General features: G+C 36.4%; 3 protein-coding genes and 1 long non-coding RNA gene across 9 annotated transcripts; 1 reads left to right on the top strand and 3 right to left on the bottom strand.

Annotated features, from left to right (window-relative positions):
- Nucleotides 1-658: 658 nt before the first annotated feature.
- LOC128880904 (myeloid differentiation primary response protein MyD88) lies at nt 659-2,747 on the bottom strand. The gene is made up of 7 exons (XM_054131462.1): nt 2,386-2,747; nt 2,103-2,299; nt 1,936-2,031; nt 1,728-1,855; nt 1,496-1,664; nt 1,254-1,419; nt 659-1,178 (listed from the first exon to the last, which is right to left on the bottom strand). The coding sequence occupies exons 1-7, from the start codon at nt 2,499-2,501 to the stop codon at nt 785-787; spliced, it is 1,266 nt and encodes a 421-aa protein (XP_053987437.1). The 5' UTR covers nt 2,502-2,747; the 3' UTR covers nt 659-784.
- A 78-nt stretch (nt 2,748-2,825) lies between these two features.
- LOC128880895 (restin homolog) lies at nt 2,826-22,101 on the top strand. Of its 6 annotated transcripts, none has more exons than XM_054131434.1 (22): nt 2,826-2,976; nt 3,591-3,733; nt 8,434-8,502; nt 8,908-9,060; nt 10,071-10,262; nt 11,649-11,850; nt 12,652-12,871; nt 13,798-13,842; nt 14,814-14,954; nt 15,026-15,190; nt 15,760-15,780; nt 16,585-16,765; nt 16,840-17,511; nt 17,582-17,700; nt 17,777-18,089; nt 18,169-18,320; nt 18,394-20,039; nt 20,105-20,195; nt 20,267-20,297; nt 20,378-20,552; nt 20,643-20,821; nt 21,123-22,101. In XM_054131434.1, the coding sequence occupies exons 2-22, from the start codon at nt 3,622-3,624 to the stop codon at nt 21,167-21,169; spliced, it is 4,926 nt and encodes a 1,641-aa protein (XP_053987409.1). In that variant the 5' UTR covers nt 2,826-2,976; nt 3,591-3,621; the 3' UTR covers nt 21,170-22,101. The 6 variants fall into 6 exon arrangements, with proteins under 6 accessions (XP_053987409.1, XP_053987412.1, XP_053987410.1 ...); XM_054131439.1 differs by lacking the exons at nt 2,826-2,976; nt 3,591-3,733 and adding exons at nt 4,261-4,302; nt 4,449-4,505; XM_054131437.1 differs by lacking the exon at nt 8,434-8,502.
- Nucleotides 4,664-5,529, bottom strand: LOC128880912 (uncharacterized). Its single transcript, XR_008457937.1, has 2 exons — nt 4,951-5,529; nt 4,664-4,837 (listed from the first exon to the last, which is right to left on the bottom strand). It is a non-coding gene; the product is annotated as an uncharacterized LOC128880912 (long non-coding RNA).
- Nucleotides 22,102-22,252: 151 nt separating the features above from the next.
- On the bottom strand, nt 22,253-23,129 carry LOC128880910 (DNA-directed RNA polymerase II subunit RPB11). The gene is made up of 4 exons (XM_054131471.1): nt 22,936-23,129; nt 22,766-22,855; nt 22,512-22,686; nt 22,253-22,449 (listed from the first exon to the last, which is right to left on the bottom strand). The coding sequence occupies exons 1-4, from the start codon at nt 22,986-22,988 to the stop codon at nt 22,414-22,416; spliced, it is 354 nt and encodes a 117-aa protein (XP_053987446.1). The 5' UTR covers nt 22,989-23,129; the 3' UTR covers nt 22,253-22,413.
- Nucleotides 23,130-24,144: the final 1,015 nt, after the last annotated feature.

Below are 24,144 nucleotides of genomic sequence, written 5' to 3'. Positions count from 1 at the left end.
AAAATACACTTTCAACACGTTTAAATAAATCGTAATAATTAGTGAAATTTTGAGAAGATCGATAGAAATACTTAAAACAGAAAATAATCATACTCTGGACGTTTCACGGTTTGATTTTGAATTGGTATGTGATCTGAAACATACGTACATGACCTGAGGTTACATTTTCGTAAACGTCAAATTGCAGATAGCATTGACAATAAAACTTAGTACATTAACACTGACTATGTTAGCGATGATAGAGATACGAAATTACGTATCCTCGAATCGATTAAATTTACAGATTTATGTAGAAAACAAAGTTTGGACGTCAACTAACCTTGGATCGGCTTTGCGACGCACCATTTTTATCACTTTTCATATATGTTACAATCGTGTTTATATTTTTGAAAGCGCCTGTTAGTACGTGCAACTATATTAACATATATCAACATAACAAAGTAAGTCATAAAACAGAAAAAAGATACAATCGAAAATTGTCAAACCATAAAAAATTGGCGCGAAATTAACCCATCAGTATAGTGAAGTGCCCTCTAAAGCAGAAGTATGCAACTATTCTTAACGGTTAACATTTTAATTGTTCATTTTTAAATATTTCGTGAAATTTTTAATGATACTGTAGTGACGTACATGGTAAGGTTCTTCCCGCCAAAATCGTAACTTCTATAAGATAGTTTTGTGTTCAACTAAATACTAAAAATCATTTATTGACAATTTTACATTTATACATATTGTTAACAAAATAGATTGTACATTAGAAATTATTCCTTTGAACAGGTTACTGTTACGACTTTATGAGAACTTTCTTCAAATGCACTTTCCTCGCATATTTATCTATAAATGTCGATTTCTGTTTCTTCTTTACGGAGGTAGAAGTATTTAGCATATCTAAGCCTTCGAGCGACGGTAAAGTCAATGTTTCCGTAATTGGTATATACTCTTTCTTATCGTTTTCCGTTTTTCGAGTCAACTTCTTCATTGTCCGTTGTAGAAAGTTTTCAGACTTTTTAGTATTGTCCTTTGAGTCATTCAAGTCACTCAACTCAGGTTCACGTACGATTTTTTCTGTTTTTAATATTGTCTCGTCGTCTTTTGTCTTAATCCTTTCATCATTTATTTCTACAGTGTTGAGATCATTGTTCTTCTTAATAGGTAAGGCACATTGCTCGGGTATCACACTGCAAGTTTCAATTTTGCGTCACACGTTTACTTTATACAAGTAAATAATCCTTAATTAAACAAAAGTGAAATACCTATTCGTATCCTTCGATTTACTGAGAGTTTGGACAGAATCTCGCAATTTTCCCCAAAAATTGTACAAACCTCCCCTAGTATAATCTAACACAAACATGTAGCTCAATTGTGGCGGTAATTGACATTTATCATAACGGCATGGTATAACTTTTCTCTGGCATTTTTCTGTAATTGAAGTGAATATTATAATGTCATGTTACGAATGTAGAAACGAAGTTAATGAAGTATCGTTAAATCATACCGATACCCAACGCTTGAGCATAGTTCAAGAAGAATTTATTTGCTGGACTTTTAAGTATGTTAGACGACACTATGACGATTAATCTGTTACAACGTTCCGATATTAGTGTCATCACAGCCTCATGTTCGAATGTCACTCCGCCGATTAAATCTCGATCTTTCAAACAAAGCTAGGAAAGACAGAACCATTTATATTTCATTGTGTTTACGATGTACTCCTTTGTTTCTCTTACCTTCAAGTTGTATTCACTTTCCAACTTATTCACCATTTCTGTAGCAAAATTAATATCTTCGTCTGCATATAATAAGAAAGCATCATAGTATTGAGTTTCAAGCCCTTGTCTTAATCTATGAAGATCATCTATTAGAGACATAAAATGAAATACAATCCTTCCTTTATATGATATCATGATGTAATGTTGTAGTTTATGTACTACTTACCCACTGTAAGAACTTTTTCATCTATCTCATTTGCAATTACTTCAGCTGATATCTTAGATTTCTGTAGCTCTTGCAAATATCTCTCAGCATCTCTTTCTGTGACATAAGTAATGAACAGGAAAATGATTAGGAATAAAACATTTTGTAAACAAAATTTGTAAACAAACCAAAAAGTTCCGATGTGTCATCTACAATATCCCATCTGTCAAGCTCCTCTAACAGTGTTTGGAAGTCTTTGATTGTTATGTCTACTTGGTTCTGTCTCCAAATTGTTAAAATATATGCTGAAGGATCTGGACATGTTGTCAACAATGGCATCATTTCTCCACTTAAGTTGGATAAATGTGCAAGGCCTCGCCAGTCTCTATACAGGTGATAATTAATAAAAACAATTCATAAGTATTAATATACATAAAGTGTAAGCAAAAGTAAAATACATGAATTAATTACCTTGGTAGGCCATTGTCAGATGGAATAACCTTTGGAGGATTTAATAACGTCGAGATACACTGCTTAGATTGGTCGGACAAAGCAACAAGTGGCACTACTGACAGATCAACCGTCATTCTGTTTACTTGACTTAACCCCAAATTATTTGCAACAGTAAAATTGTTCTAACGATTCATAACATACTAACTAATATGAAATACATTAAAAATATATAAGACTAGGAAGGAAAATTGTTAGAAAGATATTTTCCTAAAATTATTATGTAGGCAAGAGGGATTAGGTATCGCGTTATTAATCATTTAAGGTATTGGAAATAATGTAAGGAAAAAGTAGGTATGATCGATTAAATAATTTATGTCGAAGAACGGAGAAACCAGGGTAAAATCGAAAGAAAATTTATGAATTAATTCGCAAATAGACCGTGACGGCGCTGCTGGCGCCAGTCGAAATTGTCACTTTTCCGTTAACCGTCGTGTGAATCTGTGCGAATATTTCGCGGTGCTCGTTTGTGAGAATATCGATGTTCTAATAGTTGCCCATAAAATATGTTAATTGTTTGCACTCGTGAACATCACGTCACGGTTAAATAAGGTGAGGATACACGCAGATTCTCGTAAAACGATAAGCATTGGTCTCAAAGAGGTTAACATTCCTTCCGTTTGACATTTTTTTTTAACGTCATAATATCCGCTTCCAACGGAAATTCGCGTTTCGAAAAGTCTCGTCTGACGAGTATAAAAATAACAGAACTTACTTTTCCGATTACTAACGAATGTCAAGCGATAAACGTATCTCTTGCGTAGTTTCTGTAAGCGTACGTCCAATTCAAGCTTTCGTTTTAATTTTTCGCTTTAGAGACGTTTCCACTGTGTTTTTTTTAAGGTTCGTATTTTGAACGCGATAGCAGTGATGTCATTATTAAAATCAGAAGTTGATATAAATATAAACTGTACATGAGAGACGTAAATTCGAGATGTAATTATCGTTAGGATGTCTTTGGCACAATTATTTTATATTAATTCATCTAAAGTATGAAACAATTTGTTCTACTTGTATGTTTGTTTGTTATAGTATATTTCATTCGTTATTTTGCTATTATAATGCTTTGTAACAATGTTGACACACGAGTTTAATTATCAACCATTGAACATAGATTTTCTTGTAATCCACCATTTTACTAACCCTTTAATAATTTTGTGTTTCAGTGTTATATAACAATAAGTGTGTATATAAAAGATGGCAGATCCAAAACCATCAAAACTAAGACCACCGTCAAAAATTGGTCGACCATGCAGCAATCTTCCACCAAGACCAGCAGTCCCACCATCAATGCCTAGACTATCGTTGAGTAAGTTTTTAACAGATGTTTCTAATAAATCTTATGCACGTTTTAAGATGATCCATTGTTCAGTGTGTCTGTAGTTTATTTCTATAGTTCAATATTTTCATGCATTCTGTGTTATAGGAATATATTAAGTTGATAAGTATTTTGTTACTTTCTAAGATAGTATTCTATTTACATGCACATTGTATCATCACAATCATTTAGATACATAGATGCATACATGATTATAGAAGTAGACCAAACCATTTAAACAATATATTTTATTCTTTGTTGAGAATAATCATATGAATTTGGTATTTAATAATAATACAAGGAAATGAGTAGACCCGTGACTGTGCAAAATTTATAAAGCTGTTTATTGGATAGAAGAGGGGGTGTACAAATTGTGGTGAAGGGTTAAAAATTCGATTGAAGCTCAATCGCGACTCGTTCGTGCCCCACGCCGACGAACGAGTACGCCCACGAGACCCTGAGATGAACGTGAACGAATGCTTTTACAAGCGCGAGCCCGCGAACTTCTCGCGAGTCGTTCTTCCACCTCTCACCGCAACGCATCTCGTCCGAGCGATCTGGTAAATACAACGACTTCTCGCTAGCAAACGTTGAAACGATACTCTAGGATTACCTAGCAAATTCCGTCGATATTAGTGCTCGTGTAACTTATCACTAACACGATATACGATTCACCGAATAACAATATCATTATGTTCTTTGGTAGGTGTTTTTGTTTGATCAGTGTTTCTTAAACATGGGGGTGCAACCTCTATAAGTGAAGGTATGTGGTTTATAATCCAAAGGAGATAAGTATTTCTCTTTATTAATACATTAACACTATTCGTGCTTGTAGTCATTGATCATCTATTAATAATATAACGTGAAAAGGACAGGGTTGAAAATAGGGTCTTATATTATTAATAAATACTCAATGGTTACAACTATGGATGGTGTTTATTTCCAAATTACAATTTTCAACATGATTTAGTAGATCACTCCAGGTATCATCATAATTATTCAAAAACGCCTAACAGTCCTATTCCTATTCTTAATTGTATTTCCTATTTCCTCAGAATCCAGTTGCATCATCATCTGCCCCCAAGAGTCTCCTGTCTGAGTGGATACAATTCGCCTTAGAATCTTCATCCTTCTTCGTCTTACGAATTACAGTATTTGGTACAGTTTGGTAGAATTATATTACTCATCATCACTGATCTTGCAAATACCTAACAATTATACACCTATCCTTAATACTGTTTCCTATTTCTCGAGGATTCAGGTGCCGAGTGATCATCATCCATCTCCTCCAAAGTCCTGCTCGTTAACCCGAATGGATTTAATCGACCGTAGAGTCATCGTGTTGTATCTCGAACGGGCACCTAATCTAGAAGATCACCCTCCGCCTCACGATCTCGATAAATCGCTCGATTATTCATCTTGCGAGGCACGCGCGAGTGGAAACAAACGCGGCGCGTCGCGTACAAAGCGCGTCTCTCGGAATCGAGGGCACCTATCTTGCCTTATTGGTTCATCAGTGCGCCTTCCTCGCACCGCTGCAGAACGACAACGACGCTGGGACGGGACCTGTGCAGTCGGTGCAGTCATCGCATGACGCACACGGTTATGCAATCCGGTGTGTTTATTGTACGCTCGATTTCCAGCCGTTTCGTCTTTCCTCCCACGTGTCCGCGCTTCCCTTTTCGGGTAGGGCTTTTCGCGCCAGCCGCGATCCACCTTGCCCGTGATTTCTGTATTCGCGCTCCGTTCCCAACGGTGCGCACACGTATCTGGGGCTCGAATATCGCAACGCGATAGACGAACTCAAGGTAACGATGCCAATTTTCGACTTGACGTGGAAACGGATACATTCCTGACATTCGATATTCGCGATCGCCAGGAAGTGGACTCGCTTGTTCTTAGAGGGACTGGATAAAACTGGCGCTTTCTTCATTTTTAGTTGCTTCTCGGGTGTCCTCGAAGTAATGTCCAAAGTTGTTAACCTAGGGATCTTCGTCTGTTCCAAACTGCAGCGCTTCAAGCTGTTACTCTAGTAATTTAAGATTTTGCTCGGCGTCCCAGAGTCTTGAAATTCCTCGGACAAATTGTTACATACATTTCTAAGGTCTCAAGCGGATCATTCAGATGCTTACACGTTTTTTCGCGGTCTTCATTAGCATTCCTTCGTAGATCACGTTTCCTAAGGTGACGATCTTTCGTTCTGACGCAATCGGTCTCATGGTGTTCACCAACATTGACACCATCGGCTAAATATGGAGAGATAAGCGGCTCGTGAGGGCGAGATTGAGGATGCCGCAACTTTTGCGCCTCCGTGATATTTAGGAGCCGGTTTTTAGGCTTAACTATAAATTTCATTTAACCGTGACTGGTGCTATTAATGTAACCTGTAGGATCACGCACTTAATATCATTTTAGGATCTTGTTTTAGTAATAGGTATGGGGATACCACTTATTTTAAGCGTTTCAAAATATTTCGCATTACTTTCACTGTAACTGCTATTATTCTGAGATCAGTGTATAGGTACATCGTTACTGCTTCTGTACAGGGTGCGGTCGAATAACATGTACTAGTGGGCACAAGGTGGTTCCTTATGAAAAAATAAGACCAAACTATGCAATACAATTTTTTCATTTAAAGTTCAGTTTTCGAGAAAATCGAGTTTGAAAATTCTATTCGTATATGCTGTTACGGCTGAGTTGTGGTTCGTCGAGGATCGTACAACACGTATCCGTTATTCGTGTACATCATCGCCAGATAGATCAACGAAAACTGACTGCTTAGACAAATAATATACGATGCTCGATGCACCGTAACTCAGCCGTAACAGCATACATACGAATTAAATGATCAAACTCGATTTTCTCGAAAACTGAACTTTAAATGAAAAAATTGTATTGCATAGTTTGGTCTTATTTTTTCATAAGGAACCGCCTCGTGCCCGCTGGTACATGTTACTCGGCCGCGTCCTGTATATTCAATTTCTTTCAGATCCGTTTATGGTGACTCTAAATTTTCATCGATGAAATTGAGATTTCTCGCGAGGACTTGGGTAGCAAACCCTTTGATAGATCAGCGAGTTGCCATTGAGCGCGATTGAATATCGATTTCGGAGCAGGGACTACGCGGATCGGGTTACTGTGCGATCATTAGATTAGATTCCAGGAACAAATTGCTACCTGACAACCGTAGTAGTAATCGTATAGCTTACGCCATTAACCTTGTTTACATATGGAGCGTCCACATTCGCGACACCGAGATATCTGGATTGTATGACTACTTAGGCGGATCGCATTACGAGTGGTCAAGGTGTTTGACACTGTGCTAATCGTAAATTGTAGTATGTTTGGTTGGACTCGATCCCGGCCAACTCTGTAATAGATTTTATCCGTAAACGACGAACGCGGAGTTCAAGTTTATTAGTCATCAAACGTATCTGACCAGAGATTCGCGCGCGTTCTTTGTAAACTCGTAAAGAGTACGTGTTTTCAAATTCGTAATCGTCTTCATACATTTGTTACGTATCTATAAAGCGTGTATTCATTATAAAAATGTTGCAGAAATTCGGGTACTCGCACATTTCATAAATTCCTAACATAATAGATGAAACAGTTTGCCATTGGAATAGTTCCTACGTTTCTCGAAATTTGGCGTATTCGTCGAATAATCTCCGCGATCTAGGTGGAATCTCGCTGCGTTCTAATCACGAATCGATCTCGTCGAACAGAAACCGCTACCCACACGAGCGACCTACTACCACTGGCACGCCTACGCTTTCTCATGAATCATTAATTAAATGCGAATCGCGATATTTTTCTGTGTTTTTCTGTTGAACGGGACTACGAGCGAGATCATACGGTCGACTTGCGTTTTAATTGAATTAAAATCAAAACAGTCGCGATATCGTTTTATATATCGTTTAACACGCTCAACCGTTGTTCGCCTGTAAATGATCTCGTATCACTAATCGATCACCTATTCCAACTAAATAGTCGTTGAATTTTTTGATTGATTCGTAATTAAATCTTACGTATATAATATTCCGAGTTAACGATAGAAGCGTAATAGAAGGCAGAAGAAATTAAAAATGCACGCCCCAATTGTTATCTAAAACATGATTTAGTTTGTTCTCAGTCAGTGCGTTACATCGTACAAACATCTGTCGCGTACGGTATTGGTTTTTCTCGTCTTCTACGGTGTAGTACGAAGTCTTCTCACGGAAGAATAGAAAAATTTAGATATTCCCTTTAATCTCTTACATAACTTCATGGTCCACGCGTCTCCGCTAATCGATAGAACCAATGAATTCATACTCGAACACACCCTGCTAATCGTTGTTTTACATAACTCTCCATCTAAGAACCTCGTACCAAACGAAATTAACTTCCTGTGGTGTCGATGTACCAGCGATAACCAATAAAACCAAGCCTCGTTTGTAGAATACACCGTGATCGTCTTCGCGATGCATGACGTCGTTTCGCAACGCGTACATTAATTGTTATTATAATTGTTTGAATAGTCAAACCTCTATCGTGATTTTATCTCGTACAATCATTAATTAGAACAAAGGTCTACGTTTAGTATTTGCAATAAGCGAGATTAATGTTATGTATTCTTTGCGAGCTTGTGCCAGGAAGCATGGTTTGTTTGGTTTGATTTTGCATTGTTTCTGCGTTGTTTTGCATGATCGCAGACCAGATGGATCATCTCTGGGAAACGCACGGCCGCCGATTAAGCGAGGCTGGTCTGCGCAGGGGATCAGGTAAGTGCTTTTTATTTTATTTTATTTTATCATCTACCAGTTAGAGTTTTCTTAGCCCTGGCATGAATTGTACCGTTCAAGGGGTGCGTATTAAGTCCCTCGATCTCCCTATTTCGCCATTATCGAAGCGTCGATCTGGTGCTGCTCTCACCAAGCGTCGAAATTACCAGAACGACCATCGTATCGATATCATGTTCAGGATTTTATTGTAGCAATACCGACCACGTTATCGATTCGAGCTTTTCGCTCTACGATTAATGGTTCGTTAAATATCGTATTTTGGCCAAGATAAAACTCTCGGACCTGTGAAAGTAGACCTTGGAATTTTCTTAACGTTGAACTATTAACTGTCTGCGATTCAGTTTCTTTTCATGTTAAACATGTTTGTGGTTCGATGTCGGACAGATACTAGTGTCGTCCTGACGGAGGACACCGACAGCTTTATAATAGGAGACCGAGTGTGGGTCGGTGGTACCAAGCCAGGCTCGATCGCCTACATCGGAGAGACACAGTTCGCCCCGGGAGACTGGGCTGGTGTCGTCCTGGATGAACCAATCGGTAAGACAGCGTGCGCAACGTCGCACAGTGCGTCGATTAATGGCCAAAAATCGAAAAATGATGAATTTGCTACAGCACAATCTAGCATTTTATTTTGTTACATAGATGTCAATGGCTTGAAATTGTTTGTGGTTGCTAAGAAACCGCACTTATTTATAGTTATATGGCTACCTAATTGTAGCATATTATCACGTTCAGTTTCAGTTCGCAGTTTACGATAGTACAATTTACTTCTTTTTCTTTTTTTCACTTACAATTAGTCTGTAGTAATATTTATTCTTCATAGCTCATTTTCTCTGTCATCGATTCCACTATTATGGGTATGTTTATTTCATAGCTGTTGCCTATATTAACAGTTTACTGATTATTAAAAAATTCTTATGCGCGAGATTCGAAATTAAATTTTAAAATAGGCTTAAAAAAAAAATGTAAAAGAATGTATCAGTGATTCTCTTTTATATTTGGTTCCTCTAACTTTATATTTCATGCAAACAATGTCCACTTTTGCTACTACCTGCTAATATTTGAGAAATAAATTTTTGTAGAACGAGTCGTTAAAATCAAGAATATTGACATTGCTGAAAAGTGGATCTCAATAGAGCTCCACGAAGTTATAATTAAAAAAGATTAGAGACATATATTCGTTACCTCTGTTGTACTCTTAAATAATAGTTATAAAACATAGTTTACTTTAAATCTATTATTCATTTATTTTACATATCGATATAAAATGATTATCGATGAGCTATTAAATAGTCACGTATAGTTTCATTCGTTTGGTTACCAGAATTAATAAAAAAATGTCATATTTATTTATGTAAACATTTCAATGAAAACGTTTTAGCCACAAATGTTTATCTAAATCCATTTTCTATGTTACCAAGCACGACAAGTAAAAAAAAAAAAAAATAGAAATACTATTTTTGTACACGTTTGCCTATCATTCGCCGCACTGTGCGTCGGTCAAAATTCTCTCGAAGGAGAGAACATTGAACAATGTTTAACTTCAGGGAAGAACGATGGATCGGTGGCGGGTTGCCGGTACTTCCAGTGCGAGCCTAAACGTGGGATATTCTCGCGTCTGACCAGGCTGACCAGGCAACCTTTGGACGACTTTCCCATGTCGCCGACCCAGAAGACCCCCACGACGCCACCGGACAGCATGAAAGGAAGCCTCGCCAAGTCCATGTCTCCCTCACTGAGTAAGGATCGGTTCAAGAGATACGCCCCTCGTCCGTAGTGTGCTTCCAAGGGCACATTCTGGTTTGGAACCTTTAGAATCGATGAATCTTCAAGATTTCCTTTCAAGAAAACAATCACTGATTACAGGATGTATCACTGTAAGCCTCTATCACGCGTTTGTTTAGCGATGCGATTTTGTGTATCGAATAACGTTAGTCGAGGAAATAGTTGACCACAGGGGGATTAGAAATGATCTAGCTATAAAAGTTGCACGTTTATTGGAGTCTCGAAAGTTCACTTTCCAATATTAAACTTAGGTTCTGTCTCTTTATGTCCAGCATCCAGACTATTCGGTATTCAAGATCATCGATTTTTGAGGCGATAAACCAGAATGCCCCACCTCGAGATTTTCTGAAAACGTTGGAATCGAAAGCAGTGTGTTCTCCTTCTGTAAAAAAAAAAGAAATGAACCTTTCTTTGTTCCATACCATTTGGAATGTTTCCAGCGTTGTTCGCCTAATTGCACGCCAGTAGAAGTAACTTAGATCATGCTGCGCGAAGAGTAGACGCCCTAATATTGTAAAAAATGTTCCGCGTTCCATGGACTTGTGTGAATATCTGTGCCTAACACCGCATCACGCTGTACTTTATTTATTAGCATTAGCGCCGAGACACTTTTACGTTTCATTCGGCAGTTTCTCTTAAACGAAACATCGTAGTATCCTCCCACGCACACCGCACGTATTACAAAGCCCTATATCCTTGAATGTTTGTTATTTATGTAGTCGAACCTCAGTCGAATTGTGTTCTCTTAGTAAATAAATCGGATGTGCACCGATTCCTCACCTTCTCGCCAACAATAAAAAAGAAAACGTAAAAATCCCGTGTCACCTTCTAACTCTGGAATCTCCGTTCCTACTATGTAATTGTATTTTAAGGGGTCACACCGTGTTGGAGACGTGGAATTAGAAATTCGGATAGAAGCGCACCGTACTGTTATTTGATTTTTAAGTCCAACTTCCAATTTGGTGTAACCCATTGATTGTAAGCTCTCGAGGCGTTCAAGTCTCGAGGACCTCGTGAATGTTTGTTATTCGTTATTGTTATGCGTAGCAAAGAGTTTCTCGCATGTGCCGTACTCGAGGCAGAAAATGTTGGTCGCCGAAGGCGGCATCCCCGTTTTAATTTCACGGACAGAAGCATCGTTAATTAGCGTTCTACTCCGATAATATATCTACTGTTTAAGATGGAAGTTTACCCAGCTCTGTTGTAACTTTGCCTCCGTGAGAAACATAAAAGTTGAGCATCCGCCCGTCGAATAAAGACGAGGAATAAAGACCAGGAGCACCAATATATTCTGCCTCGCGGACTTTACACACTTGTAAAGCATGTAACTCGTCACACAGACGCATCCACGACAAGTCTGTCGTCCACGGTGTCGCAGAGGGATCTCAGGATAGGCGAAAGGGTAATAGTATCGTCCAGCCAAGGCAGCAAAACCGGTGTCCTCAGGTACTTGGGCACCACAGAATTCGCGGCAGGCGAGTGGTGCGGCGTGGAGCTCGATGATCCAGTTGGCAAGAACGATGGCTCCGTTGGCGACAAGAGGTCTGCATCGACTGTTCCTTAATTTAGTAGAGAATGCTCCCAATTTTCGATTCAACCTCCTTCCTGGATCCTGTTACGACCGATTATGTAACGCTGATCGATCAGACAGTAGGCAGGTACACGTAACTTCATTTGTATGCGAAGAACAGGTGTAAACAGCTAGCCGCGATCTTGAGATTTGTTACAAATATTAGGTTGTCCCGAAAGTTTCTTTCCCTAGTTGCACTCAATTATTTTATGTGGTCGTGTTTCTATAAATAGACAATCTAATTTCATAGATATTCATGTTGTAACAGTAATTGAGCAAAATGAATCGTGCACAATTCAGTAATGTAACATAAAACATAAAATATTGTGCATGTATTACTTATTAATAAAGCGAAAGAAACTTTTTGGACAACCTAATACTTTTTTAGCTGAGTTAACGAGTCTGTAATGAATTTCTCGACCCTTGAGGTCCACGTACAGAATGCAATCGAAAGCAAATTATGCAACCTATCGACCTCTTTCCTTCCCTGTTTCTATTCCTGCCTGCCTCTCAGCTCTTCAGATCCTTAAATCGTCTACAAACTTAATCGTCTCCTAATTACAATGTATCGTAGTTAGGTAAAGTGTACATTATGCTTTTTTTCCTATAGGCTACCCGTTACACAATACTTGTCCTATATAATATGCAAATGTCAGTCTAAACCCAGAAGTCCTCTTGGCGATAGAAAGTTCGGAATTTAATATTTGAGTAATTCGCGCCCGCAGTTAGACCTTTCTCTGCATTATCTGCTAACTGGTTTAGCGTTGCTTCAGGTACTTCGAGTGTCGACCTAAATACGGCCTGTTCGCACCCGTGCACAAGGTCAGCCGGTCGCCGTCCAGCAGAAGGTCGTTGTGCGTGGTGCACAAGCCAACAGGCGCTGCCCTGAATTCGTCCTTGAAGAAGACTGGTTCCAGGGAATCGCTCATCTCGCTGTCGAGTATCGCCAGCACAGCGAGCACGGCTGCCAGGACTGGTATCAGTACCGCGAGGGTAAGATTCACCGTGCCAGAATGAGGAGGACGGCCTGTACTGCAGCTTGCATCATCAATCCTGAGTGCAGATCCGTGGCTATCTCTACCGTTTTATACGTTCTGCTCAGAGCAATTGGGGGATCACGTTTCTGGACGATCGAAGAGGATGAATTAGTTTAATATCTGGAACGAAACGAACGCTGTACATTGACACTTTAATTACCGACCCATATAGAGACAATTTTCAACTTGGAATAGGATTTTCTGCATTAGTATATGTTAATCTAGGTTGACGTTAATTTATACATATATTAGAAATATCAAACGTCCCTGTCCATTTCACCAAAATGAGGTTTGCAAGTAGAAACCAACAACACCCTTCAGATCCTCCAGTTGCGTTGAGTAGAAGAGGTTTTCACCACGCAAACGCGTTTCTTTTCTAACTTATGCGAAAAAAGGTCCCTGCGCAGCTTGCAGTGAAACGCGTTTGCGAATGAAAATGCGTATTGTTTATTAGCTTGTTACTTACGTTGATTAGATACATAGCGATGCTGTTAGTTTGATGTAGATATTCGGTTGTTTTTGTTGTTGATTTTGTAGCCATTGTTTTTTGTTGGATAACATTGTCGAGTGATACATAGTCATGTCTAGCTAAATCAAGTTTAAATCACGATCCAAAGAATAGTTAAGTATTCTTAATCTTTGTAAATTCTAACTCTAGTAGTCGCGCGACTGTGACATTGTTGTTAAATACTTAAAGAATCGTCCTGTCTCATGGTACCTTATCGTTAATAGTCGGCGATTAATTGCTAAAATGTTTTTATTACACCGGACCATTTATTTATTAGGGACAAGAGTAAGTAAAGGTAAAACAGAGTTGCAGCTTAAACGTATGGCTGTTCGCATGATACACTTTATGTTTTTTTGTTGCATCCAAAATTCCAGAGGCCTGGTTTGCGCACGCCGGCACTTGCACGAACTACCCTGCAGGTGAGATTATGATCTAACATTTATTTGCATATTGTCGCTAGTTTTAGTTGAAAGTGTGACAATTGAAATGTTCTTTACGTAGAGTGTAGCGTAGAGACGGATTAACAAGCGCGTTGTGATTATTCCCTAATATTTAAGCACAAGATTTAATTAGTTTGTGTATTTAACGAGTGCGATTTGTATTACAACTTTCTTTGTTAGTATGTAATTCTTAGTTGTATAGTAGATGATAAGTAGTTTAGGAAGGTACTCTGATATTTGTACATGGTGTTAATAAAATCCTCCTCCATCCCTGTAATCTCCTTAGAATCCAGATTTCACCTAGGTGGGTATTTGCTTCTTAATATTAATCTGTTCTCTCTAGACGAGCAATTCTATGGTACCAGTGTCGTGGACTCTTATTTTAATAATTTATCTAATTTATTGCTAGAATGGAAAACACTTTACGTTCGTCAGAAATAACATGTCATCAAATTTGTTATATATATATATATATATTGTTAACTTAACGATTTCAATGCAATGATTGTTGTGTCTTTGAAGTTACAAAGTTTCTATACATTTATTAAAAACCAGTTTTCCAGTCACTAAAAGTTCAAGAACAATTCTGATATAGTAAGATAAAGTTATACGAACGATTTACACATACATAGGCCATGAGTATATAGATATATAATACATTTTGATGGCAGTAAATATTAGTTTTCGTTGACTTATTATTTGATCACAAAAATCTTAAATGTACAAGTAGAAAATACAAAGATATAATGCAAGAAGTAATGTAATTGAAATTCATTCTTCTAATTAGCTTATGTTCTACCTATCCAATTCCTATATAGAAAAGTTCCTAATATGAGAGATTTGTGTAATACTTAGGGTATGCAAGATATAGTAATGTACTTTTAAATCTTATAACAGTAGAATCAAATAACAGTATAACCATTTCTTTATACCTGTTTTCATTATTTTAGGAAACTTTAAAGGAGAAGCAACAGGAGATAGAGATTCTTCGACGAGAAAGAGATTTAGAACGTGACCGTGTTACAAAAGCAGCGAATCAAGCTGACCAGGCAGAGCAGTCTATAATCTCAATAAAACATGAATACGAACAGGTATCCGTTGTAGTATTGAATATGTTGTATGCTTATACCGTGCTTACCATACTAAATTATTTTAATTTTAGTATCGCGAGAAAATGCAAAAGACAGTCACCGAAGCGGAAACTGCGCTTACGAAGTTACTCGAGGAAAAGAATGCACTGGCTCAACAACTTGAAGAAGAGAAAAGAAAATGCGAAGACCTGCTATTCCGCTTTGAAGAAGAGTCGGTCAATAAGGATGATATTCAGGTATACATTTTAATTGAACAACTGTTATTCCAGATATAAAAAATATATATTATGATAATAGATTACACTTATGTGAATGTAGAATAAATGAGGTAAGTGTGACGTTCACGAAAGGAATTCTAAAGAAGCATTCAACGAGTCTTGCATTTATCAAGTGTTAGACAAAACCGTAACGTGAAATAAAAAACAGATATGCATTATATTAATTATTTCGTTTCTCATCTTACTTTCGTTAATGAGATTTTCGTTTCCCCTTTGCGTTTGAAAATATTGTTGTACAACAAATGCTTACTGGAACTATAAAGAATCGCAGGTATTACTTAAAATTAGGGAATAGATTAATATGCTTTCGTTAGAATTAGGAGCTTTCCATTCTAAATGGTGTTGGGTAGGCGAGGCTTATAGTGCATATGCGATTAACCGTTGAAAATATATAAAAATGTCTCAAAGAATAATTGTGTAAGCTATGCTTATAAATGAAAAGAATTTAATTCATCATTTCTTAAGGTACTCAATGTGTTTTTATCTAGGCTATGGGTTAATGCAAGAAACTTATCGTTTATTTTCAGAAAGAGAGAACTGAGCAATGTGTGAGTATACCATGGCAGCCGTTTGGGCCAGAGGAAGGGTTGATGACGCTGTTTTTCTGCAACGCTTCTCTTATCGCCATTGTAGTCATTACGTTTATCATTTTAATTCAATTTTGTCAAAAGGCTATGTGACACGTCGCATTATCTTAATGCTTTCACGACTAATTCTTTCGATCTTCGTTACCACTAAGTATCACGGTTTAAGTCACGGTAATACTATTCAATGTTAATCTAGATTATCAGGATACGCTAAAGGTTTAAAGGTCAGGTTTAGTTTCTTTGTGATACTAGATACGTTAATAAGGTGTGGGATTAACAATGCTTCAGCGATGCACTGCAAAATAATTGTTAAATTTCCAGTTATCGCTTCAATCACGCTAAGTCTGTGCTTCGCGTATAAAATAATTGTTAATGCGTAATGATTCTCACGCAGTATACAACAATTTCAAGAAAGATGTAATTTATTTATTTCTTCGTTACTTATTTATTTATTATTTATTTATTGTAAATTTTGTTTGGAATACTGTGTTAACTTTGTATTTATTTTTGGCATTTCATGTTATACATGGTTGTATATTGTTACATATCGAAATCAAATAATACGTTTTATATTTGTTCAAGCATATCAAAACATCGTATTTTTGTATTCCATTACATTTTTGTCTTGTTAACAATCTGATCAAATGTAACGCATATTTATCGACACAGTAAACAATGCCCTTATATATCTCGATACGCTTCGTATTAGTTGATGTTGACATAGGTTGATTCATCTGAGTACTAAACGAGCACGTTTGTCGTTAGGTGATAAATACTGTAAATGAAAACAGGATCAGGGATCTCGAAAAGCAATTGTTGGAGGAAAGAGAACGTGTTGGTCAATTGGAACAAGACAGTATAAAATTATTTGAAACTGAAGAAGAATTAGCACGTCTTCGAAATGAAATCTCCAGTGCTACTACCCAAGAGAAACACCTATTGGAAGGTATTTCGAATAATAATATTAGCAACAAATATAATTGTGTTTGAGTAGAAGTTATTCACCTTCGACCAATGTAGATTTACAGAACCAGAACAGAGGTCTGGAAGAAACAAAAGCCAGTCTCGAAAGAGAAGTGAACGAAAAATCAGCGCTGGTAGAACAATGTGTCGTGCAAATAAAAGAGTTCGAATTAAAACTTAACGAAAGTCAGAAGGAGAACGCAACGCATAAAGAATCGGAAGCAAATCTGCGAACAGAATTGGAACGCATGACGAAAGTTCTGGATGAGAAAAGTACAATCATAGAAAACATGAAGAAAGAATTCGAAAGCACTGCAGACAATTTAAAAACAGAATTGCAACGTGCTAAAGAAACGATAGAGTATATCAAGGTAGAAAATGTCAAGGAAAAAGATTCGTTGATATCGAAGTATGAGAAAATCATCGAGGAGAAGGAAAACCTCGTAAAAGTAAAGACGCTAGAGTTTGAGACTGAATCGAAGAAGCAATTCGAAGCACAAAGCGTAGCCTTAGAGGATCTTAAGACAGAGAACATTAAGCAAATCAACAAACTTTCAGAGTCTTTCAATGAACAATTGAATATGAAAGACTCGAGGATTAAAGAAGTATTCATGCAACTCGATCAGAAAACATCCGAGACTGAAAAACTAATGAATGAACTGTCTGCGCAAATTGATTTGGGTAAAAAAAGGGATGAAGAATTAAACGTCGCTTTGCGGAAGCTCGAAGGTACATTTGTGATTTAAAAGATTTTTAATTGAAACGTTTACTTTATTTTTAATGAAACTCCATCTTACAGAACTGAACGAAAAGCTTAAGTTAATGGAAGAAAAGAACGCTACACTTTCGAAACAAATAGAAGAGTACCGATCAAAGGCTGACGACAGTTTCAAGATAGTTCAAGAAAAACAAAAATTAGTAAGTATCGGTTTTTTGAGTCTCCTTTTTTGTATAACAGATGATTGAATCGATACTAAATGTTTTGCTCATTTAGGAGCAAGATGTTGCTTCTTTAATAGCTACCGAGGCAAATTCTTCTGCGCAATTGAAGAAATTAAGCGAAGAATTAAAAGTGAAGGAAAAAGAATTGTCTGAACTACGTTCTACTACTGCGGCTGAAATCGAAGAATTGATTAAGCATTATCAGGGACAGGTCGAAGAAAAAACGAAATATATCGAAGAAGTAACAGCAGACGTATCTCAAAAATCGGAATTGCTTAGTAAATTAGAAAAGGATATAATTGAACTGAAATCGATCCTTGCAACTAAAGACGAGCAAATAAAGAATCTTACGGAAAAGACTTCAGGTAAAAAAGATAAATATTAAATTCCAATTTACTGTTTGCGATACTGAATTTATTAACGCTATTGTCTCTTATGTTTCAGAATTGCAAGATGCTCTTACATTATCAGCACAAACCAAGACCAATCTGGAGATCGAACTTCGAGCACTTGAAAGTAATGTGGAAAAATTGAATCAGCAAGTCGCCAGCTCGGAAAATAAAATATCACAAGTAACCACTCAAAAAGAAAAACTGGTAGGTAACGATTCCCTAAAGTTTTTAGCATATCAATTTAGGATGAAATATTGAAATATTATGTTATATTTAGGAATCAGATATTGCGAATCTGGTGAGCAGTTCTACTGATTCCTCTGAGCAACTGGTGAAATATAACGAGGATTTGCGTTTGAAAGAGAAAGAACTTGAAGAATTAAAGGACAAAGCGTTTTTAAGTGAAAGCACGATAAAATCATTGGAAGGAAAATTAAGTAACGTGGAACAAGAGTTGAATAAAGCTAGTACGTTGATTCAGGAACAGCGCACTGCACTAGATGATAGCAAATCTCAATTAGAAAATGAGAAAAAATTAAATACAGAATTATCTGGAAAAATGAAACAGTTCGAGACAGAAAACGATGAACTTAACAAAATAATAAGTGAAAATGAACGTGTCAAGGATAATCTTAAAGAGAAATCTGAAGAAACGTTTCACCTTGCTAATGAATTAAAGATAAGTAAAGAGGAAGTACTCAGCCTTCAGAAACGATGCGACACGTTGCAAAATTCTCACAAAGAAGAAATGTCTTCTCTTCAGAAACAAATCAGTGATATGCAAGCGGAATTAACTGCGTCTCAAAAAGAAACTAAAACTTTGCAAAAGATGAAATCAAAGTTAGAAGCAGATCAGAGCGCCAATCGTTGGTCTATCGAGGAACTAACGGAAAAGCTGGCCTTTGAAACAGAAAATCGTTCTAAATTAGAGTCCTTGATATCGGAAAAGGATTCTAGTTTTCAAGAAATTCAAAATAAATATTTAAAATTACAACAAACAAATGAAGCTTTATTAGTTAATAAGGAAGCCATCGATAAAAATCTCACAATCTCGTTAGATGCCATGTCTAATGAAGTCAAAGAACTGAAAGACAAATTAACTGGTGCGACGGAAACTATTAAAATCAAGGAAGACGCTCTCGCTCAAATGAAGACGGCGTCTGAACAAACCGAGGCTCAAATTTTGAAACTGAACGAGACTATTGCGTCCATGAAGGAAGAACAAGCGCATAGTATGGCAGAAATTAAAGAAGTACAAGAAACACTTTCGAAGAAAGAAAAGGAAGTCGTTGACATCTTAGAAACAAAAAATTCTTTAGAAGATAACATAAAACAATTAGAATCGCAGTTGAAAATTGTTGGAGAAGAATTACGCATGAAAAACAATTCGCTTCAAGACATGGAACACGCGAATAAAGAACTGCAAAATGCCAAAGATGAATCTGTGATGAAATTGCAAAACACTTTAGAGTCTGAAATTAAATCTAAGCAGATCGAATTTGAGACTGTAACCCGGAAAAATTCTGAATTAGAGCAGAAACAGCTCGCACTTCAGGATCTCGTAGATAAACAAATTAGTGATTTGAATAATAAGGAAGCAATAATCGATAAGTTAACAGCACAAATTAAAGCGTTAGAAAATACTCAGTCGGAGAAACTACAGGCGCACGAGCAAACGAAAAATGAGGAGTTCAAGCTCATTCAAAATAAATTGGATGACATAAATAAGGAGAATGGAAATTTAATGGACACCAAAGAATCCCTCGAGAAGTTGCTTAGAGATCGAGAAGAGAAGATCGAAATATTGTTGAATACTATAAAGAATAAAGAAAACGAAGCTGACAAGAATATGCAAAACCTGCTGGAGAAATTAAACCGTATATCCACGGAATCTGCACAGTTAAAGGAGGCACAAAGTAACTTGTAAGTATATAGACATTTATTAAGACTTTCAAACATTTTTAGAATTATATTTGTTCTTTTTATAGAGAAAGGGAAAACAAACAAATTACTGCTAAATGGACGGAAGCAACGAATCAATTAAAACTGACTCGTGAGAACATGAAGAATAATTACGATGTAAGTTCTTAATTACGATTATAGAATCGAGTAGTACTCGGCAAGTAACGCATTGTTTATTCGAATTTCAGGCAGCTGGGGGTGACATGAAACAACATATAGGTAAATTTGTGAAATTCTCGAAATACGCGGTAGACGTTCCATTTATTTGAAAATTTATGAAATGTAATTGTTCATTCCAGTTGAAAAAGATATCGACGTATTAAAATTGCAAGAAGAATATGAAACAGCAAAGAGTCAAATAGACTTCTTGAATTCCGTGATAGTGGATATGCAGCGTAAGAATGAAACTTTAATGTGCAAAGTAGAAGTTCTTGAAATGGGAGTACCTGCTAACGAAGCTGACGATTATACTCAGTTCGTAGTACTTACTTTTCTTTTTACAAATCGTTATCCAAGTAACAGTGATAGGAAAGTAACGCTTGAATATTAATTGTTTAATTTTAGAAGCACATTAGATAAACGTATGGCCGCGCCACGTATGTTCTGTGATATTTGCGATCAGTTCGACTTACACGAAACTGAAGATTGCCCACGTCAAGCCCAAGATTTCCTTGAGCCAGAGAACGTTGCAAAATCACCAAAGAAAGTGTCAGTGGAAAGACCTTACTGCGAAAACTGCGAAAGTAAGAATTCATTGTTCAGATTTATACGAATTGCATTTCTCATTGCATCTGTTTATAATATTCTTTCTCCCAAACGAAAAAACAAACGTTTGAAAGTTTCGGTGAAGAAGTCTCTAAGATCGTCAAAATATTTTTATATCAACTAACCTCTCCATAACTATACATTATTTTTCAATTAATTAAATGATAGAGTTATTTTTACTAACACGCGTTTTTTTTTTATCGAACTAACTGTTTCCTAACCTCCTGTCTACTTCTATATACCTAGCTCCGTTTATGATATTGATTGATTGTTTTACAGTGTTTGGACACGATACTCGTGATTGCGACGATGCTGAGACGTTTTAACAGCGTGTTATTATTCGTAGTCCTATTTCACAGCTTGTCAAATATCCTACACACGCGAAAAGACATGTTAAGATTTTGCAGAGTATATTTTTATATGAAAGAATTTCACGCAACCATTGTATGTGTCTTCCTGCATAGAATGTGCGTATCCATCCAGAAACTCCGGTGATTTGGTGAAAAACCTGTGCTCCCATATTAAACCTATAGCTTAAAACTCTATATACGTTTACAGAAATGTGACAGAAATGTTTTTTGTTTACATTCATTCTACTTCCACCTAATTATTACAGTACAAAGCGATACAAATCAATAATAGGTCCGAATTACAACTAAGTTAGCTATGATATATTGTTAAATTGTATAATAATTTATGAGAAGGGAGCATATATTGTGAAAGTGTGCACAATGAAATGTTACACATATACCGCGCAAAACTTGCGGAAATCGAGTGTAATTATGTACATAACAATTATTTATATCGATCTGTACATGTATTTAATATTTATTTTGCCTTTGGAAACGCATTACATTCAGTGATAGTTCCTTTTTTTCAATAATTAGGTACTCGAATCATTAGTATTCGAAAAGAGGCGTTTTCTAAACCGATTTTCAATACTTGGCTTGATTCTTATACCGATAATAGAAAAAATACCTGTACCGATTGGTAGTATAGTTTTTCAGAAAGAATATTTGTACGTCCAGTGTAATGTAAGGAAATGCTTTCTGTGCGCGTTACGCTGTGCTTTCGTCATCAACGTCTGTACAAAAATCGTTTCGGTAGAATTGTACTACTTGTTACTCTCTTGCCTTTCAACTTTAAGCCTTAAAACAGGGTTAATAATGATCACTGAATTAGTCTCATCTTTAAATGTAAATCTGATTAATTAGATTCATGCTTTGTAGTTAAGAGAAATAAATTCTAATAGACTGATTACAGTATTTTTCGTAAACTCGTGTAAATAAGCTCAAAGACTAAAAATATACACAGTACGATCTATTGACCACTAATACTTTTCCTGTTATTAAAAAGGAACATCTGAAGTTCTATTAATTATAAACAATAAAAAAATTTTAAAGCATAAATTCTTTAAACAATGTTTATTTACTTATTCGCATATATATGTATCAATTATTTTCGCATAATAAAATAATATATCAGGTCACTTGTGTAATACAAAAATTCTACAAAAGGATAATTTATTTACATAATCGCTTAAAGTCCACAGATAATTGGGGAAACTGACTTAATCTAAGCCTTCTTTTTTCTCCTTGATTGCCTCCTGAAACAATTTTGAATACAATAGCATGTAAAAAAATTACAACCGTATAATTTGTGTTTTACCTTGAAACGTTCTTCGAATAATGAAAGTTCCGCTATAAGATCTGTAATTGCATGCATAAAAGCCTCATGAGGTGTGTAGTCTGATGTTGTCTGGATTCTAATCACAAATTTGTGTTCTAGCGGATGTGGAACTTTGTATCCGGCGAATAGAACCTGCGGATCCTTTAATAGTTGGCTATTGAATAATAATAGAAAAGAATTGCTGTTGATTATGCATTTATGTTTGTGGAAAATATAATTAAAAATAGACTTACTTGCGAATCATGTTCCCAAGAGTGTGATCTTCCTTGTTAACTGTAAAGATAGCCGCATTGGGAACTTTAGTATCTTGTTCTTTGATTATCCTAGATAATACATAAAAATCGCATACACAAGTTATTATAAAAACATAGAAGTTATAGGTTAACTGAATTACATTACGTACTTTTTCTCTCCTTCGTAAAGAAGAAATGATTCGAAGGTTGGAGGTGCGTTCATCTTGTTGTTGAATTGTTATACCGCAACTGGATGAAGTGATTACTAAATTAGTAATTAGAAAATAACTCCTACTGTTACCACTTATCAATAACAACACAATCTTTCGATTTATGGACAAAAATACAGTATTGCCGCCTAGCGGTCAACAGACCGAACTAATTTTTCAAGAATAGATATCCTTAATACACTAATCTTTTTTATAATTAACATAAAATAAAGTTAAATAAGTGGTGTCTGGAATAATAAAATGGAATAAATACGTAGAATTGACTAATTTAAACAATATTTTATTAATGCTGTTTTTAATACTAGTGGCGCCATCGGTGGTAAAATGCGCTAGTATGTAGTGACAATAGTTCCCACTGTTGCTGCTAGATGGCACAACCGACACCATTTCATTTATTATTACTTTTCATTTTCTATAAATGCACAAATAATACGATTCCTTGCGATATAACACTACAATATACAAGTTAATATGTCAAATTTATCATTTCTATGAATATTTATTTACTGCAGCAATGATTATCAATCATTCATTTAGTGTCGCCATCTTGCAGCAACAGTGGGAAACCATTTTCACTTCTAACTTGGGCGTTTACCCACCGATGGCGCCATTGATACCAACCTGGTACATTTTCCATTAGCATCCCTCCATTTCCTGGTATATTTACCATTAATTTCTCTTCATTTCCTTACACATTTCCCTTTAATTCCCCCCCCCCCCCAATTCCTGGTATATTTCCCTTTAGTTTCTCTCCATTTCCTGGTATATTTCCCTTTAATTTCCCTCCATTACCTTACACATTTCCCTTTAATATTCCTCTATTTCCTGGTATATTTCCCTTTACTTCCTGGTACATTTCCCTATAATTTCGCCTCATATCTGTAATATTTCCTGGTTTAACAATGTTGCAACGGCTCCGCTCAAAATTTCAACAATGTTGCAAATTGCTCCGCCAAAGACTACAACAATGTTGCACAGGTCGAGTCGATTTTTCGGATTTTGTCACATTTTGCCGAACTTCTGAGTTGCAACTTTGTTGTACTTTTGAGCGACGCAATTTCCAAAATTCGCAACATTGTTGCAAGCCGCTCCCCACAGATTGCAACAAAGTTGCAAGTTCAACAATGTTGCAAATCGCTCCCCGCAGAA

Source organism: Hylaeus volcanicus, chromosome 8, assembly GCF_026283585.1.
Source record: "Hylaeus volcanicus isolate JK05 chromosome 8, UHH_iyHylVolc1.0_haploid, whole genome shotgun sequence".
NCBI classification, from domain to species: domain Eukaryota; kingdom Metazoa; phylum Arthropoda; class Insecta; order Hymenoptera; family Colletidae; genus Hylaeus; species Hylaeus volcanicus.
This window is presented reverse-complemented; position numbering and strand designations above follow the sequence as displayed.

What these genes read in the sequence shown, in the direction of transcription:
- LOC128880904 (XM_054131462.1), bottom strand. Translation starts at nt 2,501, where the DNA reads ATGACGGTTGATCTGTCAGTAGTGCCACTTGTTGCTTTGTCCGACCAA. An exon ending in TCTGACAATGGCCTACCAAG is followed by an intron (nt 2,300 to 2,385) that starts GTAATTAATTCA and finishes TCACCTGTATAG; the next exon opens with AGACTGGCGAGGCCTTGCAC. An exon ending in TGCTCAAGCGTTGGGTATCG is followed by an intron (nt 1,420 to 1,495) that starts GTATGATTTAAC and finishes CTTCAATTACAG; the next exon opens with AAAAATGCCAGAGAAAAGTT.
- LOC128880895 (XM_054131434.1), top strand. Translation starts at nt 3,622, where the DNA reads ATGGCAGATCCAAAACCATCAAAACTAAGACCACCGTCAAAAATTGGT. An exon ending in AATGCCTAGACTATCGTTGA is followed by an intron (nt 3,734 to 8,433) that starts GTAAGTTTTTAA and finishes GCATGATCGCAG; the next exon opens with ACCAGATGGATCATCTCTGG. An exon ending in TGGTCTGCGCAGGGGATCAG is followed by an intron (nt 8,503 to 8,907) that starts GTAAGTGCTTTT and finishes GATGTCGGACAG; the next exon opens with ATACTAGTGTCGTCCTGACG.
- LOC128880910 (XM_054131471.1), bottom strand. Translation starts at nt 22,988, where the DNA reads ATGAACGCACCTCCAACCTTCGAATCATTTCTTCTTTACGAAGGAGAG. An exon ending in CTTTACGAAGGAGAGAAAAA is followed by an intron (nt 22,856 to 22,935) that starts GTACGTAATGTA and finishes TGTATTATCTAG; the next exon opens with GATAATCAAAGAACAAGATA. An exon ending in CTTGGGAACATGATTCGCAA is followed by an intron (nt 22,687 to 22,765) that starts GTAAGTCTATTT and finishes ATTATTCAATAG; the next exon opens with CCAACTATTAAAGGATCCGC.